Source organism: Kryptolebias marmoratus, linkage group LG12, assembly GCF_001649575.2.
Source record: "Kryptolebias marmoratus isolate JLee-2015 linkage group LG12, ASM164957v2, whole genome shotgun sequence".
Classification (NCBI taxonomy): Eukaryota; Metazoa; Chordata; class Actinopteri; order Cyprinodontiformes; family Rivulidae; genus Kryptolebias; species Kryptolebias marmoratus.
The window spans coordinates 14,012,456-14,036,200 of NC_051441.1; the positions used below are offsets into that span (position 1 = coordinate 14,012,456).

A 23,745-nucleotide genomic window follows, 5' to 3' on the forward strand; every position below is an offset into this window, starting at 1 on the left:
TGCTTGCTGGAGGTAATGACTGATATCACACATTTGAAGAAAATATGACCTAGATTGTCTGCTGAGAGATGGGTATTTTATATTTTTATTTTTCTATGTTCACATGTATTTATAGGTATGGGAAGTTCCCCCGATGATCAAATTTAACCTATTTCTGTCAAGTTCTGAGGGTTGTTACGATCATGGAGTTGTTATGCTGTTTTTTTTTAAATGTTGCTTTGCTGTCTTGAGTTAAATGTTTTGCATTTTAATCTACTTTTTCCGCTGTGTTTTTTTCCAGTCTTACTTTTTGCTCTTTTCAGTCCTCTGGTTTAAATAACTTTGTCACTCTTCTAAATTTGGCATATGTTTGTGAAAGGTTGAAAATTAAGAAAACAAAAATAAGCACAACTTTAAGAGTTTAGGAACATTTTGAAACTAATAAAGTAATGTTTAGCAGAAGAAGAAATACATTATTTGAAGTAACCATACTGACTGTCAGCTGTTTTGTATGAAAGGTCAGATTTCTTTGAGTTAATTATAATAATTACACCCCCATTTACTATTTTAGGCAAAAAAGATGCTTTCTCAGCAACTAAAATGAAAATGTATTGGCACAATCTGATGACCATAAGGCCCCCACTGGATAACAACCCTTCAACAAAGTAAAACTCAGCCAGAACACTGCAGGATCCATTCGAGGTCTTCAGTTGTGTAATTAGAACACACTGGGCTCCCCGTTGTGAGTGATAGAGTGTGATAGGTTGTGAAGAGGTGATGGCAAAGTATCCCTAACAGGTGCATGGCTTGCCCATTGAGAATTTAAAACAGAACTGGCAAACACTGTGATTATGACAAGGTCATGGGAACAACTTAACACAGACCCATTATGGTAGCATTGTTCTTCTAGTGTATAACTCCATCCTGGTCTGAGAGCTTATGGTGAGGGCACAAGAGAGCTTCTTGGAGACACAGAAAATAGCCTACTTGGTGTACTAAGAGCATAGCAGCATCATTATCTTCACACTGAAGGAAACAGCATGATATAAAAAGGTAATAATAAATGAATTGAGCCTGAAGATTTTTTGAATTTGCAGTTCTTTTAGGGTTAAAAAGAGCAAACTGAAGATGGAGAAAATCAGACTTCAAAAGACACGTATGATATGTAGCCTATTTTTATTTTTATTTTTTCAATTGGACCACTTTAGAAGGAGTCTTCTCTGAAAACAGGATTTACTACCCAAGCCCTCGCAAAGGGTTTTGCAGATTTGCACCGTGACAGAGTGAAACTTGCATTTTGACAAGCATAGAAATGATAGTTGGAACCTGTTCCCCATAATGTGCCCCGGCTATCGTTACTGCCTCACATCTTCAGCCCAGTGCAGCTGCAGCTGGATCCACATCCAGACTTGTTCAAGCAATATTTAGGGGTGGGGTAAGTTTAAAGGATTTGGCAGCCTGCAAAAGCTCCTGAAGTACAGCAGGGGACTGTACATCAGGAGCTATCGTGGGGTGGAGTTCAGGAAAGCTATTTCTAACTAATTGGCTTCAAGATTATTGCCATGGAGGAAGCTCATCTCAGAACAACACCATTGACATGTCAGTCCTTTTCACAAAATATCACAAGGAAGTGACAGTTTGCTTTTCTCAGACATTTTTATTTTCACAAAACTGCACTGTTAACTGAATAAAATAACATATACATACAGTGCAGGATGTTCTGAGGTTTTATGTCAAGTGAAATCCTTCATTGCATGCTTTTCTCAATGTGTTTCTCAAAATGTATTTCCTGGCCCCTCAAAGTGGGTGTTTGAGCTGTTTTCCCATAGCGTATAAATTATGTCTGTGTCTTTTCCATTTTTTCCACTCTAATTATGATCAAGGGCCATAAAAAGCATGCTTGACTCTATTATGACAAAGATGATGATTACTTTGAAATTCATATCCTGCCAGAATGCACAGCATAGCTGAAGAAAATCAGAATAAACACAATGACTCATCTGTGTGCGCAGACTGAAACAATCACCTGCACTCTTGGATGTTTGACGTGACAGTTTGGCAGAAGGGAAACAAGAAAAAAAAAAGGGGGCACTGAAGTTTACTAATTGTCTCCTTTGAGCTCATCATGCCTCCTCTCACTTCTCCCATTTATTTAAATAGAATAATGACTAAAGCCCACAAGGTGTACTTTTCTTTTTAATGCCTCGTAATGATCCATACACCTCAGACGTTGCTGAGCTAAAACCTTTGGCAGCATATTTTATTCATGAACTGCTAATTCAGAGCATAAATAAACCTTTTGCTGTCAGCACTTCAGCAGCAGTAATGAAATAATGTTTATTTTAATAATAATAAAGAAATCTGTAGCAAATGTGCAAGGAAATGATTTGTAAATAAAAAGAAAGTGTAACCCCCAGTGAGTGACCAATATGAAGATGATAACAAATTAAAACTTTAACATGGAAACTTTGAATTGTAGCTGGTTCTGTTTTAAACGTTTGTTTTACTTTTTTTTTCTGAGAAAATAAGAGAAGTAGTGAAACACAGGGACATTAATGCAGATAAGGTTTCATTTGGTTATTCAAATGTTTTTGCTGTTTTCTTCTCTTCTTCCTCCTGGGAAAACGTTTGACTGGGAGAAATCTGGGTGAAGTAAAATGGGGATGACGATGTAAAGTGAAAGAAAACAGAAAACAGACTGAACAGAAGGAGCTGTGGGGATTTTGAAAATATATATTTTTTTAAACAAACAGTTTATTCAGACGCTTCTGTGTTCAGAGGCATGAAATGGATAAGTTAAAATTCAATTACAATACCCTGCTCACTCCCAAATCCCAAATTACACCAAACTTTCACTGTCAGAGAAACAAACTCTCACCGATGAAGGCTTCAGTTTATTTTGAGTGGAATGTTAAAGAATTTCTTCATTCAACAAGATTTTTATTCTTTTTTGTATTTGATGTTTTTTTGTTAAGGCAGCTATAAGGACAGCACCAAGTCCAAAATAAATGTGCCCGAGAACTATAAAGTATATAAATTTGTATCATATCATATCATATCATATCATATCATATCATATCATATCATATCATATCATATCATATCATATCATATCATATCAACAAAAGGTACTGAGTCAGTTGTGACACCTAGTTAAGGTAAAAATGGTTAAATGAATTATTAATTCAAAAATCATTTTAAAAAAGCAGCAAATGAATGGTTATGTTTAAATTGTGATAAATAACTGAAAATGTTGTCAAACGTAACGACTGTACAGCTTTAATATCCACTGATAGCAACAGAAACATGAAAATGGTTGAAAGTTGCCATTTCTGAAACTAATTAAATAAAGTATAAATTCAGTAAAACCTCAGTGTTTATTGTTCCTGGCAGTAAAGATCAGAAATAATGGACGTTTTTGGGGTCATAATGCTGATTTGCCTTGCTCACCTGGTGTCACAAAATCAAGGGAGAGAAATCTTTCAAACAAAGCAGCATCAACAGAGAGCCACAATAGATTTTTCATAAATTAATTAATCAGGCCCACATTTCTTTTTACTGTTGTCTTTACAAAAAGCACAAAGATTGTTAGGCTTTTTTTGTTCTGAGTGATTTGAGCTACAGGTAAGACACTTAAAACTGCAACTCCACAGAGCACCACTTAAAGAACCTGAACTACAGCTTTTATTACTGTTCATTCTCACCTTAAAGCTCACAGCATCTCGTGAATATTTCTTCTGTTCCACATTTGTGCCACTTTAGCTTTTATACAATGGCTGGAGAGGTTAATTGATTCTATCTGCCACAAAGTTATAGATTTTCTGTCATGCAGTGGAGCATTTAAACATTTTTTAAAGCTCGTCATGATGAATAACTGAATAAAAATCAATACCACGAACACTGCTCTAATCTTAATAAATAAAACAAATGTAAACACAAGTAAAATTTGTTTTGTCCTGATTAAAACTGACTGAAAATACCCAGTTCATATCAACGCCATGTGGACGTAAGGACCGTCTACTTCACTTTCACACAAAAACACTGGCACCATCTTTTATGGATAAAATAAAACATAACCCTACACTAAAAGACAGGAACAGAAGAATTCATTTATATTTTTCATGTCGAAATTTCTTTATAAAAGCAAAGTAAGTGTGGCAAGATTCACAGTCACAGTCCACTCCTTTGGAAACTATTACTTGGCCGACAAATTGGAGTTTTCTTTCAGCTCAATGCCACAAATCCAGCCGTACAAAGATCAGCATGGTCACGCTTTCCAACAAGCGTGGCACCAGAACATACAAAGAGTAATGAAATGCATCCCATCCATCCTCTATGAAACCTCACATCAAGCTTTGCCAGCTTCTAGTACACCCCCTCAAGTTAAAAACTGAAAATAGAAAAGAAGTGAGCAGTGATTTATGAAATCCCATGCTCCACATCTAAAAAAAAAAAAGAACATTTCTTTAGTGCGCACTTGTTCAAAGAAAGATCAAGCGCAGCAAGAAAACTTGAAATTTGCCGTCTAAAATCACTCTGGGACAGAAAATTAAGTTATATTCTGGCAGTGGGGTAAAATAATTACATCAGAAAGGCACACATTCAAGCATTGGATTAAAGGCTGTGGAGAAAAGGAAACAGACCCGGCAGCCAGAGAAGCAGGATGAGAGGAGAAATACTGTCACATACCACATTTGAGCTTTTTTTTTTTTCTCTATCTAAATGAGCTCGGCAGGAGTCAAGACAGTGGCCACCAACCTGTAAACTGTAAACACAGAATCTTAAATAAATACAAATAAACACATTTTTCATATTAATCATTGCAAAGTCATGAGGACCAATCAAAAAGAAAATGATAAAAGAAGAAACAAAAGTTGCACAATATTCCTTTCATGCATGAGTTATGATAACTTCTGCCAGTTTTACCAGAAGGCCAGCTATCCTTTGTAATTATGTTTTTGCTATTTTAAAAATCCTAATCAATTTATCAAGCCTGACTTGCTCAAAGTTGTGTTTCTCAACTGGTTTCTTGTAAAGCTAAGCATAATTAACACATTTGTAAAGCATCAAACTTTAATTCAGTCACGTTGTAAAACATTTTCTACAACATCTTTTTTAATTAGCTTCCCCCCCCCCCCCTTTTTGTCAAACTTGCCCTCATATCTACAATGGATTACCAGCTTTTTTCCGCATTTATACGCTCCCAGTTTCAGCTAAGATATCACCATGCAGAATATTGCAGAAGCTGTGCACATGCATACTGTATCATCATTTATCTTTCATCCTCTGTGCCAACAAAAAGCACCAGAGTGTGGGGGAGAATATTCAGTGTTGTGTTATATCTTAAACTAAAGAACATTTGCTACATCAGCTGTCAGAAGTGATGCTGGAAAAAACTATCCATCCTTCCTTCTTTTTTTTATTTTTTGCTATTCCACCACACGTAGCCAAAGGTAGCTTGGTGTCATACGGTGACATGTAATTAAACTGACAACTTGGGCAACAAATGTGTCCGTCACTGGCGAGGGATACCTTAACTGCCGTAAATGAGATCAATTTAGACCAGTCAAAGTGGGGGATTATAGCAGCAAGACAAGACAGTAACATGTCATCCTGATTCATACGTCTAACTTGATGTCATCCGAGCAGTAAGCAGCGGTGGTTGTTATCACACAAAGCAGCATTCAAATAAAACCCCTGCCACGTTACTGTGTCACTTTGTTCCATGAAGAATAGCTGTAATTACTGCGCTATTCCAAAGATCTAACAGAGCAGCGACCGGTTCTTTGTGATTATGTTGTCAACCTGTGAGAATTTCACTCTAAGAAGAATTTCTCTGTAAAATAGCAGGAAAATACTGACAACAGAATGTCAGGATGTTGCAGTTATTTTACCTTGCTGCCACAGAAATGCATTTCAAAGGTTCATGCTGTAGGTGTGTACTATTGCAGCCTATTGCTAAAAATTAACTGTAGGTTTTATTTTTATTTTCTTGTTACTATTGTGTTACAAACCTCCTCCATCTTTTACTTAAAAAAGAAAAACCTGAACAAATGACAATGTAAGATGGGTTTGGGGAGTGGCATCCAAGAGCTGCGTTAATTTTTAGAATTACACTCAGCTTGTGTTGCTAATTTAAAAATAAGATACAATCACCTTGTTAACTTAGTTTTAGGGGCAGAGCCAACTCTCAGCTACACCAATAATCAACTGGCAAGCCTTCTTGAACCTGGATAATCCTTTTAAGCATAGTTTGTTTTGTGCTGTCCCCACCATCGTCCTTCTTCCTCACCCAATAATCCTTTACTCAGCCTACCCTTTCTCACCTCACTCATCCCCTTTATCCCTCATGCCTATCTTTTTCAACTTCAATAATTGTTATCGCCCCTCACCCCTACCCCTTCTCATTTCTCTGATTGTCTTCATCCTTCGCACCCTTAGCCCTTCTTATCCCATTCCTCCTTTAAATCCTTTATCCTATCCTCATAATATTTATCCTTATCCCTACCTGTTCTCATTACACTCATCCTTCTCATCCCACTTTCCTCTTTTTATCCTCCTCATTTGGCTCATTTTAATCCACTCCTGCTTTTCATCTCTCATCTTTACTCCTTATGTCACAGCTCCATCTGTTCCTGCCACGCCTTTTGCCACAGTCACTTAACTTTCCACAGTCCCACAGTCCAAGCCATGTTGCCATGCCCACACAATCACCATCATCTGCTTCACCTGTTCCTGACTCCTTAAATACCCACAGCTCCCAGTACACAGTGCCAGATTATTGAAAGCCTCACAGCGAGTAAATGTCCAGCGTTCAAGTCTTGTCCATGTTCATGCCTGATCTCGACCCTTGCCTGTCCCACGACCCACGTCTCTCGCCTGCCCCTTTTTGGATATTGCTTTGGACTCTGACCTCTCGTTACCGACCTCGCTACGCTCACCTGGACCTCGCCCTTTGGATTTTCCCTCTCTGGTTTTGGCTTCGGACTTCTGACTCCCCGGTAACGACCCCACGCTTGTACCTGGACTTTCCCTCATGCCTCAGCCCCTTTCAGACAAGCCTGTCTGCACCTAGCTACCAAGCTAAGGAGGACTTACCTGTTCTGGTCCCGATCCACGACGATCACGTGAGTGCGCTGTTCAGAGCCTCTGGTCCCGCTCTTTGTCTGTCCATAATAAAATCCTTTAAACTTCGTTACTGTGTTGCTAGTCTGAATCCTTTCAAGTCCTGCCTTGTCACCTTATCATTCTTCTCATTTCTCTCATCCTCTTCATTCCAAGCCGTTCTTGACCTACTCCTCCTTTTCAGTCTTTATACTCCATGTCATCTCATCCTCCTCATCTCTACCCTTTCCATCCTACTGCTTCTTTTCATCTCTTATTTCTTATTTTTCTCATTCTCCTTATTTCACCATTTCTTGTCCCATTTCTCCTTTTTATCTTTTATCCATATCCTTCTTATCCCACTCATCCTCTTACTCCCATGTCTCTCATTTCCCTCATCTCCCTCATTGATACCCCTTCTTATCCCAGTCCTCTTTTCATCCTTAATCCATATCTTTCTCATCCAAATTATTCTCATCATTCCTATCCCTGCTTATCTCATCACATTACACCTCTTTCTCATCACTCTCATTTTACTTAGTTCAATTGCTCTTATTCATACAGTGCAATTTTACACATGTGATACTCTCAAGGTGCTGTACAACACAGATTTTATGTAAATCCTGTTGTATACTACCCAGTTTAGTACAACTCCTAATTTTTAAGCAAATCAATCGAGCACATCGTCCTATTTTTTCTTATTTTTTTATTCCTTTCCCCATCCCTATTATTTATCTATCCATTCTTTCTTATGTATACTTTCCTTTTTCTGTCTAGACTCATCTAGTGGGGTTCATGGCCAGGTCATTTGCCTGCTGAGACAGAACTTACCCATAAAGAGTTTTGTTATTCTAGCAACTAGACTCTTCAGATGAACCTCAACCTTCGGATCTATACATCCTATCTTCCTCAAGTCTGTTTAAACCATTGCACTGTTGCTGTGTGGCTCTTAATAGTGATTTATTTAGAAACTAGAAGCACTCCAAGAGCACAAACCTCCACCAAGAGCATAGGGTCACTGTCCGCTTGGAATCTTTCAAAAAAAATAAATAAATCCTGAATCAGGATCCAGATGACCCCTAAAATTTAATTGTTCATAACTTCTTGAGTAATCTTGTGCCCAGATAGATAAACAGACACTACTAAAAATATAAACTCCTTGGCGGAGGATTTTTGTGTGAGTGCTAATACTCCTCAGCTCTCGTCCACTGTTGATTTTTAAGAAATAACATATTTTCACTAAAAGCAGAACACCCACCTATCAATGCTAAGACAGTGACTGTGACCAATTCAGTGATTCTTTGCTGTCAAGTCTTTACAAACAAGGTTAAAAAAAGAGACCATGAGTATGAAACATAAACATAACGAAACAAACAACAACCCATATGCAAGAAATGCTTTTTTTAAATTCAGCTAATACATGCCTTGTATTTTTTCACAACACCTCAGCAGCTCCAGTTTACAGCAAAAACACAGATGCTCTTAAGATGTTGGTTCACAACCCTTCAACTAAATCAAGTGCGTGTGTGTGGGGGGTTTACTGGACCGAAAACACAGTTTTATGGTGATTAGTTACAGCCTGCTTGTTTAAGTGATTCCACTTTTACATTACAAGTGAAGGTTAAGTGTTTAACCGTAATTTTCACCTGCAAATCTACAATAAATTTGCAATAATTTAGCAGTATGTGTTGTTTATGGTTTGTACTGTAACTCTCATTGTTTATACTATACTGTACAATATTGGGTATTTAATGTATTTTGTTAAAGAAGAAAAATGGTTCTGACTGAATTTAAGTTCATTTTCATGAGACTTTTCATGAGGAAGTTCAATTTTTTGGTTGTTCGTGCTTTTGTCTCCATGGTATAGATTAAAAAAATGAATAAAGAGATTAATTTAAGTGTCCAACATTAGCCAACAAACATAGCATCCTCTAAGCCTACAACCCTTAGTCATGAATTAATCCACAGAAACAGCCAACAAGTCAGGGGAATTTATTAGCTCAGTGTTGAATCATTTATCAAACATCGTTTTATGTCTGCTTTCAGTGTACTTAGGTCCACATCTGAAGCTTCTCATGCAGAAAGAACATCTTTAATCACAAGCAAACATCTTAATGATTTACCACACAGGATGTGTAATTTGGCACAAAGCCATTTGCTTCTTAGAGGACAACTTCAGTGACAGAGTTTAACACAAACACTCGATGTAAAGGATCCAGTTAAACCGTAGACACTTAAACCCATTCACAGAATAACATCTATTATTGCTGGTTGAAGTACATAAATCAGAAATGTGTTAATCTGAGTTATCATCCTGTGGCGAATAAAAATGAATTAAAAAATGATTGTCCATCTGCCGAGGCTTCTCCCTGAGGAGCAGCGTTTTTTTTCATAGGTCATCTGTAACATCACACAAAGGTTTGTCAAGCTGCTTGGGCCTCTAATTCACAAAACATATGAAAAAAGTCTTTAAAAAATTACTTTATAAATTGTCAGTTTTATAACTCTCCTTACAGATGCTTGAAGTTTGGTTCTTGCAGCATAGTTATATAATTTTTACAATTATTTGCAAGCGGCACTACTAGCTTAATTTTCAGTTTTTAATACTTCTAATAAAGTTGGACTCTCTGCAGTATCTATATTTATTGAACAAACATATCAAGAAAGTATCATCTGCAGAAATTAATCTTGGTTATGCATGACCATAAATGACTATTGTGTGTATGGACACACCAGAGGGAGAGGGCCAATTCTGCCAAAGTTGTGGAGAGACAGATTTTCCTCTCAACATCGTGGTGAGGGGAGACCACAAAGCCACGGCTGTGAGGCGACTTGCTGCAGGAGAGGATACAACTCCGATATGACTCCATTTCTTACTAAAGCCCCATTTGTAGCCAAGCCCAAGGGGGTTCCACACCCTACAGACATGTAATCACTGCAGTACAGTCACATGACCTTTGCAACGTCTCATTTCTGCCACTTCATCTGGATGCTTCACTTTTGTTGTCAGTGAGTGTTGCACTCAGAAGTTCTGTTAACCACAAGGAAAATTAAATATTGAACACCGAAACGTTGTATGACTCAACTATTTTTAACGGCTGACAAAAATGTCAGTGGAAATGTTTTTGTTTGCCATTCTGTTCTGACATTTGTAGATCACTCTGAAGTTGCTTTTTGCATTTGTACAATCTTAACTGGATTGTCCCTTTAAATCCAAGCAACGAGGAATATTTTAACCAGATTTTTTGAAACTTGCACAATAGTCTATTAGGTCTATCTCTCTGAGGACTGGATTAACATTAATGTGCACAGCAACAGGAAGGATGGATTACCTCTCTCACCTCATGCATCAATCCATAGTTCAATAAATAAGTCATGAGAACCCAACACAAGCTGGCTGTATAGTGTGAAATACATTTGATCTATCTGAAAAGGTTCACTTTAAGGCCCTACAAACTCTTTTCCAAGAAAACATGTTTTTCTATTCCTCTTTTCTTCCAATATATATCCTTGGGATGATGTTTGTAGATCACAAGAAAAAGTTACTTATAGAAGCCCATATATGTACAAACAGCTTTTTACAAATCTGTCTTCTTTCTCTTCCACTTCCGCATTTCAGCCTAGTTTTTTAATCTTTTTCTGTCTATAGTTTCTGTCCCTTTTGTTCATTTTTTTCAGGATGGGTAAATTTTTGTCCGCTTATCTCCCCAAAGCCTGAGTCCTGTTTGACCTATTGAGTCACTTTATCTTCACCTTCAGAGTCCAATCAGATAACAGTGTCATCAGGGTTGACCTGTCTGTACAGCAGTGGTGACATCTTTCTCATCCAACTTTTCTTACTCTCTAAATCTACTTTATTTGATGGATTAAATCCATGCAATAAGAAAGAATCCTAAATCAGCCCAAAACCGGTGCCAAAGACACCGAGCCCTGTCATTTTGTCAAAAGATGCTGCTTTATTTCATTAAATACAGGGACAGATTGGTTCTTATGAGCCTAAAACACAGCTTTAAAAGCAGTAACAAAAAGACGTTTAGTATTGTAAGGAGGCTGAAGCCTGGAAGTTTGTAGCTGCAGCTGGCAGCTGGTGGTTTAGGTCAGAGAGGAGGATGACTCAGTAGCTCAGAATGGCTGTACAGAAGCCTCTCGACTTGCCATTGTGCTCTAAACTTTCAATCAGGCCATGCATTACTGAAGAAATACAAAAGTTTGTCAAATGTGAAATGCATCAATTTACTCTGAGAGGGTGGAATTTTCTGCCGAATGAGTCACAGCCTGAAGGAAATTTGAAGTGCAGAAATAACCAGTGCCAATGAAGGGTTTACCAGAAATCAGTCTTTCTTTTGGAATTGAAATCATTTATACGATTGGCCGTGCTATTAAAATAATGATGTATAATTTAATATTAAAGTCTCATATGTAGGTTGGTGAGTTTGAGGGCAAAACAAATCTGAAAGTACCTGACTATCACATTATGATAGCTCTAATTTGGCAAAATGTCGTTAAAATACAATCTGGTGACATGTCTTTATGCTGCTACAACTACTTTGTATATTTCTGGTTTCAGCCGGTACTCTTATAATGGCTTGTGCTATTGTATTTGACTGTTAGACTGATAAATATTGGGACAACTTTCTTCTCACAGATCCTCTACCCACCAAACATGGTGGGTGAGTATGTCACCAACAAGAAGGCCTTTTATTCATGAGGTTTGTAAGACAAATACTGTAATTACACAAACTATTTGAATATTTGCAATCTTTTGTTTTCTTCCCAGAAAGATTTGGATAGAAAATTTGGCATGCAAGGCAACAGGTAAAATGAATTTCTTCAAAAATTTCTAGTTTTATTGTTGTAAGTGGATTTCTAGGTTAAAAAATACTATTCAAATGAGACAACAACATTTCCTATAAAGACTTGATAATCGTGCTGGTCTGTATCAGTGTGAACTGGGCTTTCGAGCAACATCTTTCAAGAACAGTTTATTTTTGGCTGCAAATCTAAAGCAAACTTAAGGGGAAAACACAAAAACAATGAATGAAGTAAAACAAAACTAACAAAATCACTCCAAATTTACATGAAAGGGAGCCTGAAAGAGTAAGCAGGTAATAAGTAACAGAAAAAAAATGAGAGTATAACTTAGCAAATTGATTTATAAATATAATCACAAAAAAGTTACATATTGTGTATCTGCAATTTTGTACAATACCTGTTTTGTTTTTTCTTATTTGCACACATTGATTCTCACTTTAAAGCCTGTCACCATTAAAGGTCTTACTGCTGCCGCACACGTGTATTTGAAACTATCACCTTAAAGATTGTAAAACTGGGGAGCAGAAATAAGCATGTTGTAAAACCGTTTCCACCATCAGTCAAAGAGACACTGTCAATAAAGGAAAGCCAGCATAATCCACCATGTTGGTCAATGGTTTAAGCATCAGTGAAGCAGCAGCCGATGTGAAATGAGTGATACTGCAGCCATCAATACACAGCACTGTATGTTTGAAAAGTGAGTTTACAATATCAGGTTTTAAAAAGTTTCAAGAGGTCTACATATATTAAATTTAAATGAGGAAATGAAATATAATCTAGGGAGCTAAGACAACTAATTGCCATTTTTAACTTGTCATTGGCCCAGTCCATCATTCTTATATGCCTGAAAAAAAGCTACTTTTGTTCCTGTGTCAAAGCACTTTGCTGTAACAAGTTTGGATAATTACAAGCCTGTTGCACCCACTCTCATCACATCGAAGCGCTTTGTGAGGTCGGGTCTGGCTAATACCCAACAACTGAACTCATTTCAGCTGGCTTAGCAATTAAATAGGACAATGAAGGATGCAATTACAACTGCTTTGACCCACCTAAATATCTCCAACACCTTTTGTGAGGGTGATGTTTGTTCACTTTTTGAATTGCATCCATATTGGTCAAGTTTATGAGTTGGGTCTTGACCTGACCACCTGGCAGGATCTGCTGGAGCCGCTCTCCCAGTTTGAGGGTCACAGCCCTGATTCTTCTGATTACCACTGAGGCCTTGACTTCCTCTTCCAGGGTTTGGGATTTCTCAAGCTTCACCTTCTTCTTAAGGTTGCCACAGATCTTCCTGTGCATTATTACAGCCGCTTGGTTATGGCGTTCTGTTTTCTAAACTGAAAATACCAAACGGGTCTATCACTCCTGAATCAGGTGTCACATTGCTACTGACAGTTTAAATAATTCAAACCCCGACGTAATTTCTTTTACAGTACTCATACCATTCATCACTTTGTCATGGCCAGCCTATCCTATTTCATAACTCAATAATTTATACACCCAGTGAAGCCGTTTTGGTCAATGTAATCATTCAGCTTGTTCATTCTGGCAGCAAAAAAAAAAAAAAAATCTTCACGCAATTCTAATGTAAATGATACAGCACTTTTTTTTGTTCCATTGTGTTTAAAGGTCAGGGAAGGCGAACGTAATGCAGCACCAATCAGAATCCAAGAAATTACATACAAATAGTAAAGCAGGTACGGTGCACGTTGTTTTCAGTATAAAACTCCCCCGATGTGTTGGTACCAAAAACCCCTGTCACATTGTTCTCCATACAGACTTTGAGATTCTGAAGCTTTGCATCACCCGAGGCTGAGCTGCAAAGTGCATTTCTGCTCAAAACAACTGTGGATTTTGTTCACTTTCACAGCCAACTTGCGCTGGATGAACATTTACAGCAAGCCTGAAAATATGCGCATGGCAAAATGATCTTGCTTGAAAAAGAAAGCACAATTATAACAGTAACACCTCACCCGTGAGTTATACACCAACATAATACTACTGCTTGCCAAGCAGAGGAAGCAGTTATTTTATCACCAGCTACGCAGAACATTAGTCACTTACACACTGATGCTGTTTGTGTCCATGATTTTTAGGTTGCATAATTTAAAGAGGTTGATTTTCAGTCAGACATCACAACAAACAAACCAATGATCAGAAAGAAATGATGATGTTTACCTGCACCTTACTATATGAAAATGACAACAAAATATTATCTTGTACTTTAGTTAAGAACTCATTAAATTAATTTTCTACTACCATGGTTGTTGTGAATGACTCTCAGTTACTACCACACAAACTGTAGCCCAGTATGACTGAATTTTAGCCAATTTTGTGTTTTCTAAGATTAGTTGACTGTAGTTGAATTTGGTTAGCTCCACAAATTATTCTAACAGAGACAAATGAACGCATGCGGCACACAGACATACTATCACCCACCGCCATGGAAAGCAGGCATTAAAAATCGACATATAAAGAAACCCCATTTTGCAATGTGTTTTATTAAACAACAATTATGTACAAATGTATTTTTCACAGGACATGTAAAATATTACATCTCAAAGTGGTGTAAATGGCTTCGGGTGCATCTGTACAAATATCCCACTATGATACTGTCAGTGTTCACACAAAACTGAATAAACACCCTTCTGAAATTCAAGCAGTTTTTAAATCCAAACTCTCCTGATGATTGCAGTAGATTTTTGTCCTGACTCATTCACAAAATTACACGTTTCTTCTTGATTTTGTAATGACTGTGGCCCTACGGCAATAAAGTGGTATTGTAAACGAAGGCTTAAAACCCATTCAAATTCAAAGCACAATCATGCAATTCCCTGAGACTTTATTAAAATGTTCCCTTCTTAGCAGCCTTTCCTAGGTCAGTGCCAAAAGTCACCTTTTAACGCATCGCAGCCTTTTCAGCTCAAAGGTTCATTGCCAAAACTTGGACAGTTTGGATCTTTACAAGCGCCGTAAACGAGCCTCCTTCTACACGCCCCACCTTTGGTCATAGGCAGTCCCTGCACAGCGCTACCTGTCCCTTACGATAGTCCCTGCAGGGGCAGAGACGCTGGTATTTGGGACTGGAGCCGGCGCAGCTGAAGAGCAGCGGGTCGTGCTGCAGACCGCATTCGGCATGCTCTGCAGAGAAGGCAGGAAGGAGGTGGTTCATCTCCGACTCCAATCCTTCGCACTGAAACTCCAGCCTGGGCACAGAGGTAGGTGATGAACACATGGTTAACAGCGTGAGGACAAAGAAAAAAAAATCTCTTAACGATTCAACACTGATGTTAGAACAAATGCCTCAAGGTATTCATGATGATTTGACACACAGATTTATTATTCATGTGACAGTGTTGCCTTTAAAACCTTGCAGATGGATGGGAAATCCTAGCCAGAGCCAGCAGGTTCTGATATATGTTAAACTGGAGAGAAATTTTGAAACTAGAAGTGCAAATGAGGCATGAAACTGTTTGGAAGGAGTCCAATATATTGTTTGCAGGATGGGCTCAATGACATGCATTTTTAAAATGAGTCCAATAACACATTTAATTTCAAACTGACGGGGTAAATCGAGCTTTGGACATGTATACATCACATTTCCTTTTTCCTAGCCAGCCAGCTTCACGAGAAGTATTATTATTCCCTATCCATAAACCGATGGAAATGAAAAATAAAAGTATCTTACGCGCTGAAGGCTTCCTTAATGTTGATGAAACGATACAAGGCAGGTTCGCAGATTAGCCCTTCAGTCTGGCATGCCTCCACACACGATTGGCCTTGCAGTGATGACAACAGCCGCAGAGCAGAAAGAGGAGGCCACGATGGGAAGGAGCTGGCATTGGAGGCCCAACTGAGGACTCTGGAGTCGGTCAGGGGGATAAACGGACCTCCGAGCAGAGCCCAGGATGTGTTTACTGGAGGGAAAGGGACCTCTGGGGAACAAAAGTCCTGCAGATATAAAGGTGAAAATCAAGATCAGTAACATTTTAAAGTTCAGTTTTTATGTTTTTTAAAATCTAATAACTGCTATACTATACTAAATTGATAAATGTGAATATTAAACACAATTTTCTCCTTTAACAAGTTGTTCAAATGAGCTGTGAATAACTGTAATTAAAATTACAACTGAGACAGTGTTGCACTTTAATGAAAACAAAGGCGCTAATCATAAATGAGACGTCTTCCAGGAAAAGAAATGGATGCAGAAATGTCTCTGAATAACAAATAAGATGTTGAGGCAGAATTCAGCTCTGGTGTGCAGCCAGATTAGATCACCAACACCCCCACCGCCCCTCCAGCTGGGCCTATTAATAAAACCCAGGTAATAACATTTCTCTGACATGTCCCTCTGGCCTCTAGACCCGTTTATTAAACAAGCTCCTCATGCCCACAGGCAATAACCGAGCTTCCAATCTCCCCTATCTGAGCTGCACTTTCTCTCCTAAACACAGACGACATCCTTGATCTCTCTCTCTCTCCTCTCTCACTCATGAAAAGGTGCAGGATCAAAAAAGCTTGCTACTTAAACACGTCCTTCTACATGTAGAAATATAATGTGGTGCTTAAAATGTGTAAATCTTTCAATTCTCTTTTTTAATTTTTTATTGTAACATAATCATTTTTTGTTTTGTTTTGTTTTTTGTGAAGATGTAAGAGTATGACTTCACCTTTATTATGTAATTAAAGCTAAAAATGTCTTTTAGAGGTCACTATTATTCACCATTGCAGTATAAATATTAGTAGCCCTGTAAGTTTCGATAATGCCATTCAGACACTTGATGAATTCTTTATACAGTAGCTTTAATGAATTGAATTGTATTATAGTAGTACATATAGTATTATAGTGTTATATAATTCATTTTGATGTACATGTCCATTTCCAGCTGTATTAGCCACATTATTTTATGTCAATATTCTTCATCCAGTTTACTGAGAGGAAATCAATTAGCAACTAAACAAATACCATACATGAAATACTAAATAAAACAGAAAATCCAGCATGAGACAACACATCAATTCTTAGTTTGCTAATGGTCTTTAGTTCAGTCATTTATAAGTATTATTTTTTGTAAATTTTAGGTAAACTCATCCCTGACCCACTCAGAATTTAAAATATATTTTATCACATTTTTCTGCTGTAGACAAAGACAAGAATGAACCTAAACTGATAGCTTTTAGTTTTTTGATGTGGTGTTCTACAGAGAAGGTTATGAACAATTATTATCTTCCCTGTTGAAGATAGCTTTTTGAACAACCTCAGTTTGGAGAAACAAAGTTTGTTCCTGACTGAACTGATGAGGTAATGGCTAGTCCGAGTGGGACTAAGAACAAAACGGATTGTTGACGTCGCAAAACACTTGCAGTGTCAAAGATTTTCTAGTAGTTTATGCAAACACTATTTTTTAACTTTACATCAAGGTCAGTTTTACATTACATGGTTATTTACATACAGTTTCATGGGGTTTTTGCAAGTGTAAAAAGCAGCTGTAGCACTTCCAGTGCTTTATTTTCATCTGATTCCATTTGAATCTGTCAAGGAATCAGGTTCCTTCACTAAATAAGAGCAATGAGCCTCACCAGTTTAAAATATTCTATTTTCATTACCTGTCAGGTATTAAACAAGGTATTATTTTAGATAAATGTAGTCAAAACAAATGAGTGAACCATCAGATAAATAATGCTAAATTGGTGAGTTGCCCTGGGGATCATTTTACAGAAAAAGGCTGAGCTGTTGTGACACTTTCTGCTGACGCATGATGCTGACAGAGAGAGTAGAGCTCAGAGTGGGAAGACCAGGATGATAGATTCATTCAGAAAGGAGAAAAATTAGGTTAAGATATGTGTGAAGTGTGGTGAGTTATATAGATAAAATTGGGGTAAAAAAAAAAGTCTCAGCAAAGCTAAGACAAAAGAAAAGATGGGGCAGTTTGATTGGGAGTCTGCCCTCGTACGGGCGAGTGTAGGAGTAGGGGGGGTCATGGTTTCAGTCAGTCACGGCACGGTGAGCGTGAGTGTTTGTGTTATTTCTGACAGCTTGGGGAGAGATGGAGCCAGAGCCAAAGAACAGAGGCTAACATTTCCTTAACCTCTGACTGCCAAACAGGATCACAACTTGACAGAAACCACACAGGACAACAGCAGCTGTAAATAAAACACTTGCAAATGTGTGTTTCTGTAAAAGTCTTCTTTTTTTTTGTTAGATTGCAAAGTTTTGGTAGGAGAAATACCAATTACAACAGGAACTTTGCTCTGATTACTAGTTAGTGCATGTTTGAATGTTTGTAAAATGTGGATAAAATATCTATCAACCCAAAAAAGAAAGTATCAGCAGATACAATGTTATGACCAAGCATCCAAAATAATTCCTAGAAAAGGTGAATTTTATTGTTTTAACTATGTATATTTAGGAATACATGAAAAACAAAAGACTAATGCTTCTAAGACTTTGCTGCTCGGTTTGACCAAATATTGGGTCAAACATTTGGTCAAACCAACTCAACCAGTGACCCAACAACTTTAACTGTGCATCAGTTTTAGTGAGTACCAAGAAATATAACAACTAATATAGACTTTGGAGACATAGTTCACCACACTGAACAATTTCTCATGGAAGTTCTTGTTGATTTGATTAAAAAAACCCACCTGATTCTGAATGTAGGCATGAACTCTTTCAAGCATTCCTTCGCAGGTGTACTCATATGGCAGGAACGGCTCCACCTGTAAATACAGATGTGCTCAAACATAAAGAAGGAACACAGGAAGTCAGCGGTTGTGTGTGTGTATATGTGTGTGTTTGTGGATCAAGAACCAAGCCATGGTAATTACAGGAAGTGAGCATCTGATAGTTAATCCAAGCTGACATATTCATTAGCGTAATTGTGGAAGGCTTATATCATGCCACAAGCTTCACAATAAAATCAATGACCTAATACATCAAAGGTGACAGCTTTGAAAATTAATTTCATTATTTTTTTTAGTGATGAATGCATCAATGCATCAAACAATGGACTGAACTGACAGCGAACCGCAGGTCGTCGAGCACCAAGGAGAGCCTCTTGGTTGTAGCCCGGGTCCTTTGAGCGCTGTTATCGGTGCCTCTGTTGAAACCTGTCACTCGTCATCCAATTTCTCACTAAAGAAAAAGGTTTAAATTCCCTGAAAGGACGCTGATCAATAACTGCTCTTCTTTCTAGTATTTCATTCAAGCAGACACACAGAGAGCCCGCCAGAGGCAAAAAAGAAGAACTTGATGTGGAAAAATGAGTCCACGTTCATATCTTTGGGGACAGACGTAACAAATTTTAAAACCTATTGCGGTTTGATGATATCAGTAATTATGAAAAACGGCAGGATAGAGTCTTTCCTGCTGGGACCCTCTGTGTCGATCCCTCTCTGAGATGACTCCCATGGCAGCTAAGCTGAGAATTCACTATTTACTATCAGGCCACCAAAGAGCCCTGGCTTTTAAATTGATAAATAGTTCCTTTTAGTGTTGTGTTCCTTTTAGCACTCTCTTATTACTTGATTTCATCTGAGTTTAATGAAATGTATCTGGCACTTCATCAGCTATTCCACAATGCTATTTACCTTTTGGGCAGCTTTTATTTTTATATGAGAGAATGAGTGAAAAAAAGGAAAAAAAGAGCTACATGGAGAGTGATTTGAATTCAGAAGCAGAAAAGCATTTTCTGAATGACTGTACAATTTCTATAACTGACTTCATCTCTTGGCCTTGAAAATATGTGGGGATCATTTATCATTTCCTGCCTTCGCAGATGACATTAAAGTAAATATGTTTTCAGCTAGCTCAGCTGCTAGCAGCCATATTTAGAAGCTGGTGCAGAAGATCAGGCCGATGTTAGGCTTTTCAGGACATCTACGTTGGTTGAGACAATTATAATGTGCACCAGTATTTTAATAGTAAAACCAGAAGCCATTTCTGATCAAAACAATAGTTCCATTATAAACAAACACGGCCAAACCTTGTCTAGAAATGATTTAAAAGTGTTAAACTGGCTGAAAATACCTGAAGGGAAACTCACTGGAGGTGTATTTTGTTTTTTTTATGCTATGTTCATTTGAGTTTCTTTGAATTATAATGAGTTTTGGTATTTTGTTAATTTAATTACATACTTGGTTTTAATTTGTACCACTGGTGCCACTAGATGTCCTTGATTCCAGCTCCTTTCAAACCACCTGTGTCCCATTAGTAATCAGCACACTTGCTGTCTTTCAGTAATCATCTGTTTCAGTACATATCCCGTTTTTTACCTGTTCTCTGTTTACACATGTATCTCGCTGGTTTGCTTCTGTTCGCTTTCGTTCTATTAATTGTGTCAAGTTTTTGGTAATTAATTGAATGGAGGCTTTTCAAAGACTTTTGGGGCTTTCTGTCATTTGTGCTTATTTTGTCTGCTTTGCGTATTTGAAAAAGAATTTAACAAAACAAACCGAACCTTCGGAGGTTTGTTTGCTTGGCTTTGCATGCCATAATAAAAAGCTTGCTCGACTTTTTGCAAAGGTAGCACAGTTTACTCAACAGCTCATATAAAGATCATTGATCAAAATGACTGTACATAAAAAAAAGTAACCGAGTTGCCAGGCAACAGAGACTGTGAGAACTTAATGCTCCTACTAGTCAATAAATAGCCTAACACAGCCTCTTGTAAACTATTCAAATTGGGCTTTTCTTAGGAGAAAGCACACAAAATGCAATGTCTTAATGAGCAAGATGTAAAAGTGCTGCTGAGCAGAATTTGTGACAGAAATAAAAATAAGGGGTTTACAGTATTTACAATCTTAAACAATACAGCTAGGGGACAGTTTATGAACAATTAATATCTCACTTAATGTAGATATTTCTTAGAACAATCTCAGTTTGGAAAAAAAAAAGTTTAAATCAGACAGTATTGATGAGCAAACAGTTAACTCATCAATCCAGTCAGAATTAAACTATTTCTCCAAACCGAGGCCATTCAAAGAACTATCTACAACAGGTAAGATATTAATTGTTCACAACCTTTTCCCAGAATTCCTCTTCAAAAAGCCTGAGTCATTGCTTGAACAACAAAGCAACAATCTGAGCCGTATACTGTAGACATGCTTAGCATTTCTTGTCATTTTTTAAGCCTATTTTTCACAAACAAGTTCCATATTTTTTTTAGATGTAGTATTCTTATAAAACCCCAGTAGAACATTACAAATGACAATGTTTTTGTTTCACTTTGTCTGACTTAATTACACATCGCAGTACAAGAAGAAACAAGAAGCTTCGCCCTTTTCACTTGTGAAACTTGTTCTCTGTTTATGTATTTCTCTCCCCTTGGATCAACTTTTGAAGTATTTACCACAACTTGCTCTTAGTTTTGCCTCTATCAGCAGAAAACACACAATCCTTTTGAAAAAAAAAAAAACACCTGGCAGGTAGAAGTGCGCACGCTTCTTGGCACCTCGAGAGGTTTGGCAGTGACTCTGTGTTGTTCTGGTGACAGATTGAGAACAGCGTGATTGATTAATTCGATGTAATGCAAACAATGCTCTCTGCCTGTGGGGCTGGCCTCTGGAAAGCTGCTGTGTAAAACCAGGTGTGGGCACAGTTTACCAACTGAGCCACTCAATATCTCAAGCAATTAGGGGTGCAGAGAGCAGAGAGGGAGCCAGCTAAGCATTTTGCTGTAATGTGAGATGCCAAGATTAAGAGCTCTATTAAAGGCTGCGAGATTAAAAAGTGGGTCAAACCAGACTGAAATGTGAAAGAGCTTATTGTGCTCTCACCTATGCTAATGTGCAGAGGTGTGCTCCGTATGAATGTAAAACCCTTATTTGCTTAAATGGCTAGCGCAAAGTTTTGATGACAAACGAAAAAAACATCAACGTACATCGATCCTCATGATCTCACGGATGGTTGCGTCAAACTCTTCCGAGTTATTGAAGTCGATGGTGATGACATGCGGTCGGCCAATATGCTGCTCTGCATACGGATGCTGGGAGGACACCTGGGGGGGCATAAATGGGATCCATTCAAAATCACAGCAGTTGAATTCAAGGTCAGATAGAGTGAATGGGTTGTAAAAACAGGTAAATATGTCTGTATCTCAAATAAGGAACAACTCAACTAGGTCAACGTTTAGTTAACAAAAAATTCTGCCAAAATGCAGCAGAGGTTTGTAAAATAGTACTCCGACACTACTTCTATTGGAATTAAGAAGGTAATCAGCAAGTAGGTGCTGCTAATCAAATGCATTAAACAGCTGATCATCCGCAGGTGTGAGTATGAACATTAAGGTGTGTATTAAAAGTTAAGACATTGCTAAAAAGGAAAAAAAAAAATGTCTAAAATCCTCGAAAAGCAATTGAAGCTGCCTGTTAAGTTTGGGGGAGTTATATGGCTATTTTTAAGAAATGTGGAGTCCATGCATTCCTCAGGAAGACAGAAAATTTGAAATTTAAATGTGAAAATCAGTCAAGACAGTTGCCAATAATCCCTAGAAGTGTACATCGCAGCAAGTTTAACCAAAAGTTGAATCATGCATAGTTTAGGGAAAGTGCCAAAAAAAAAAAAAAACTGGCTTAAATCACATAACCGTCACGTGCTCCAGTTCTGATCAGCAGTGACAGTAACATCTCTTGCAGAATTTTAAACAAGCGAGCAATGTGGAATAAGTTTAAAAAAATAGTAACTCTGACAGTTTTCTGTGTCTACACAGCTTCTTGTATTGTGCATTGCAGTGCGAATACATAACATCAGCTCGCATGCAGCTGTCCAATCTACTTCTGTGAAATGATGAAGGCCACTGGTCCTTTTTTTAGGTGAAAATATAAAGAGAAATGAAGCCCATAAAACACAGGAGAGCACATCTCCAATATGTGAATATAAGGTTGTTTCCACAGCAACATAAAACATCTTATTTTTAATTTTTACAATTGGAGAGTAATAATTTATAAAGCATGTGGATTTCTTTCAGAAAAATTAATGTCTCTAGGCTACATTTTTTACCATTGCCAGTTTTAGCTGCTGTCAGGCAGTGCCAAAGACATATTTCACAAGGAAAATTCATATAATTTTATTTACTGCACAATTCAAACAAGACTTCATGTTATGTAGATGTTTCTTGAGGAACGGGAGGGAGGATCTGTGTTCCAACAGAGCTTCTACAGTCCTCATTTTGAGTTAAATGCTAAAGTTCAGTGAATGAACAAGAATGGTAAGGGTTAGAAAGGCTACTCTTTTCACTCAAAAAAGAAAATGTCAGCACAGATTAGGTTGGAAAGTTGTAACTGAAACAACGAGGAATAAACTACAAAACTTCTGGAATAATGTCCTTTAAACAGATAGGAGCAAATGGGAACAATTTTGGCCAAAATGAACAGTGTTTAGGTTAGCGGAAAAACAAGCACAGCATACCAGCACAAACACTTTGCTGCTTTTGTTGAACACGGCAGTGGAGGATTGATGGTTTGGGCTTTTATTTTTTATTTCTTGCTGCTACAGGACCTGGGCACCTTGCAGTCATTGATTATGGGGTGCACACTGTTTGTTTCACATAGTTTCTGCCTTTTGTTTCTGATAAATAAAACAATATGATGTAATATGTTGTGTTTTTGGCTCAACTTAGGTTGTATTTCTATAATCTTAAGACATGTTGAGGATTTTAGGCTGTGTCCTCTTTGATAATCAAATCAATCAAATTTTATTTGTATAGCACATTTCAGCAGCAAGGCATTTCAAGGTGCTTTACATAATTAAAAAACAAAATAAAAACAGCATGTGACAATGAATAAACAGTAAGAAAGAGACAAACATCAAAAACCCGCACTCTAACCCTAATTTAGCCATAAGCAGCTCTA

At 37.7% G+C, this 23,745-nt stretch overlaps 1 protein-coding gene across 2 annotated transcripts in view; it reads right to left on the minus strand.

The window, feature by feature from the left end:
- Positions 1–14,376: 14,376 nt before the first annotated feature.
- Positions 14,377–23,745, minus strand: part of LOC108242934 (alpha-1,6-mannosylglycoprotein 6-beta-N-acetylglucosaminyltransferase B) — a 62,836-nt gene continuing 53,467 nt past the window's right edge. The window contains exons 15-18 of one of the 2 annotated variants that reach the window (XM_017428095.3): positions 21,777–21,893; positions 18,541–18,615; positions 15,584–15,846; positions 14,377–15,101 (exon numbers count right to left, since the gene is read on the minus strand). In XM_017428095.3, the coding sequence (XP_017283584.1) occupies positions 14,903–15,101; positions 15,584–15,846; positions 18,541–18,615; positions 21,777–21,893 (654 nt within the window). In that variant the 3' untranslated portion in view covers positions 14,377–14,902. The remainder of the gene's footprint in view (positions 15,102–15,583; positions 15,847–18,540; positions 18,616–21,776; positions 21,894–23,745) is intronic. The other variant, XM_025008540.2, reaches the window with a different exon arrangement.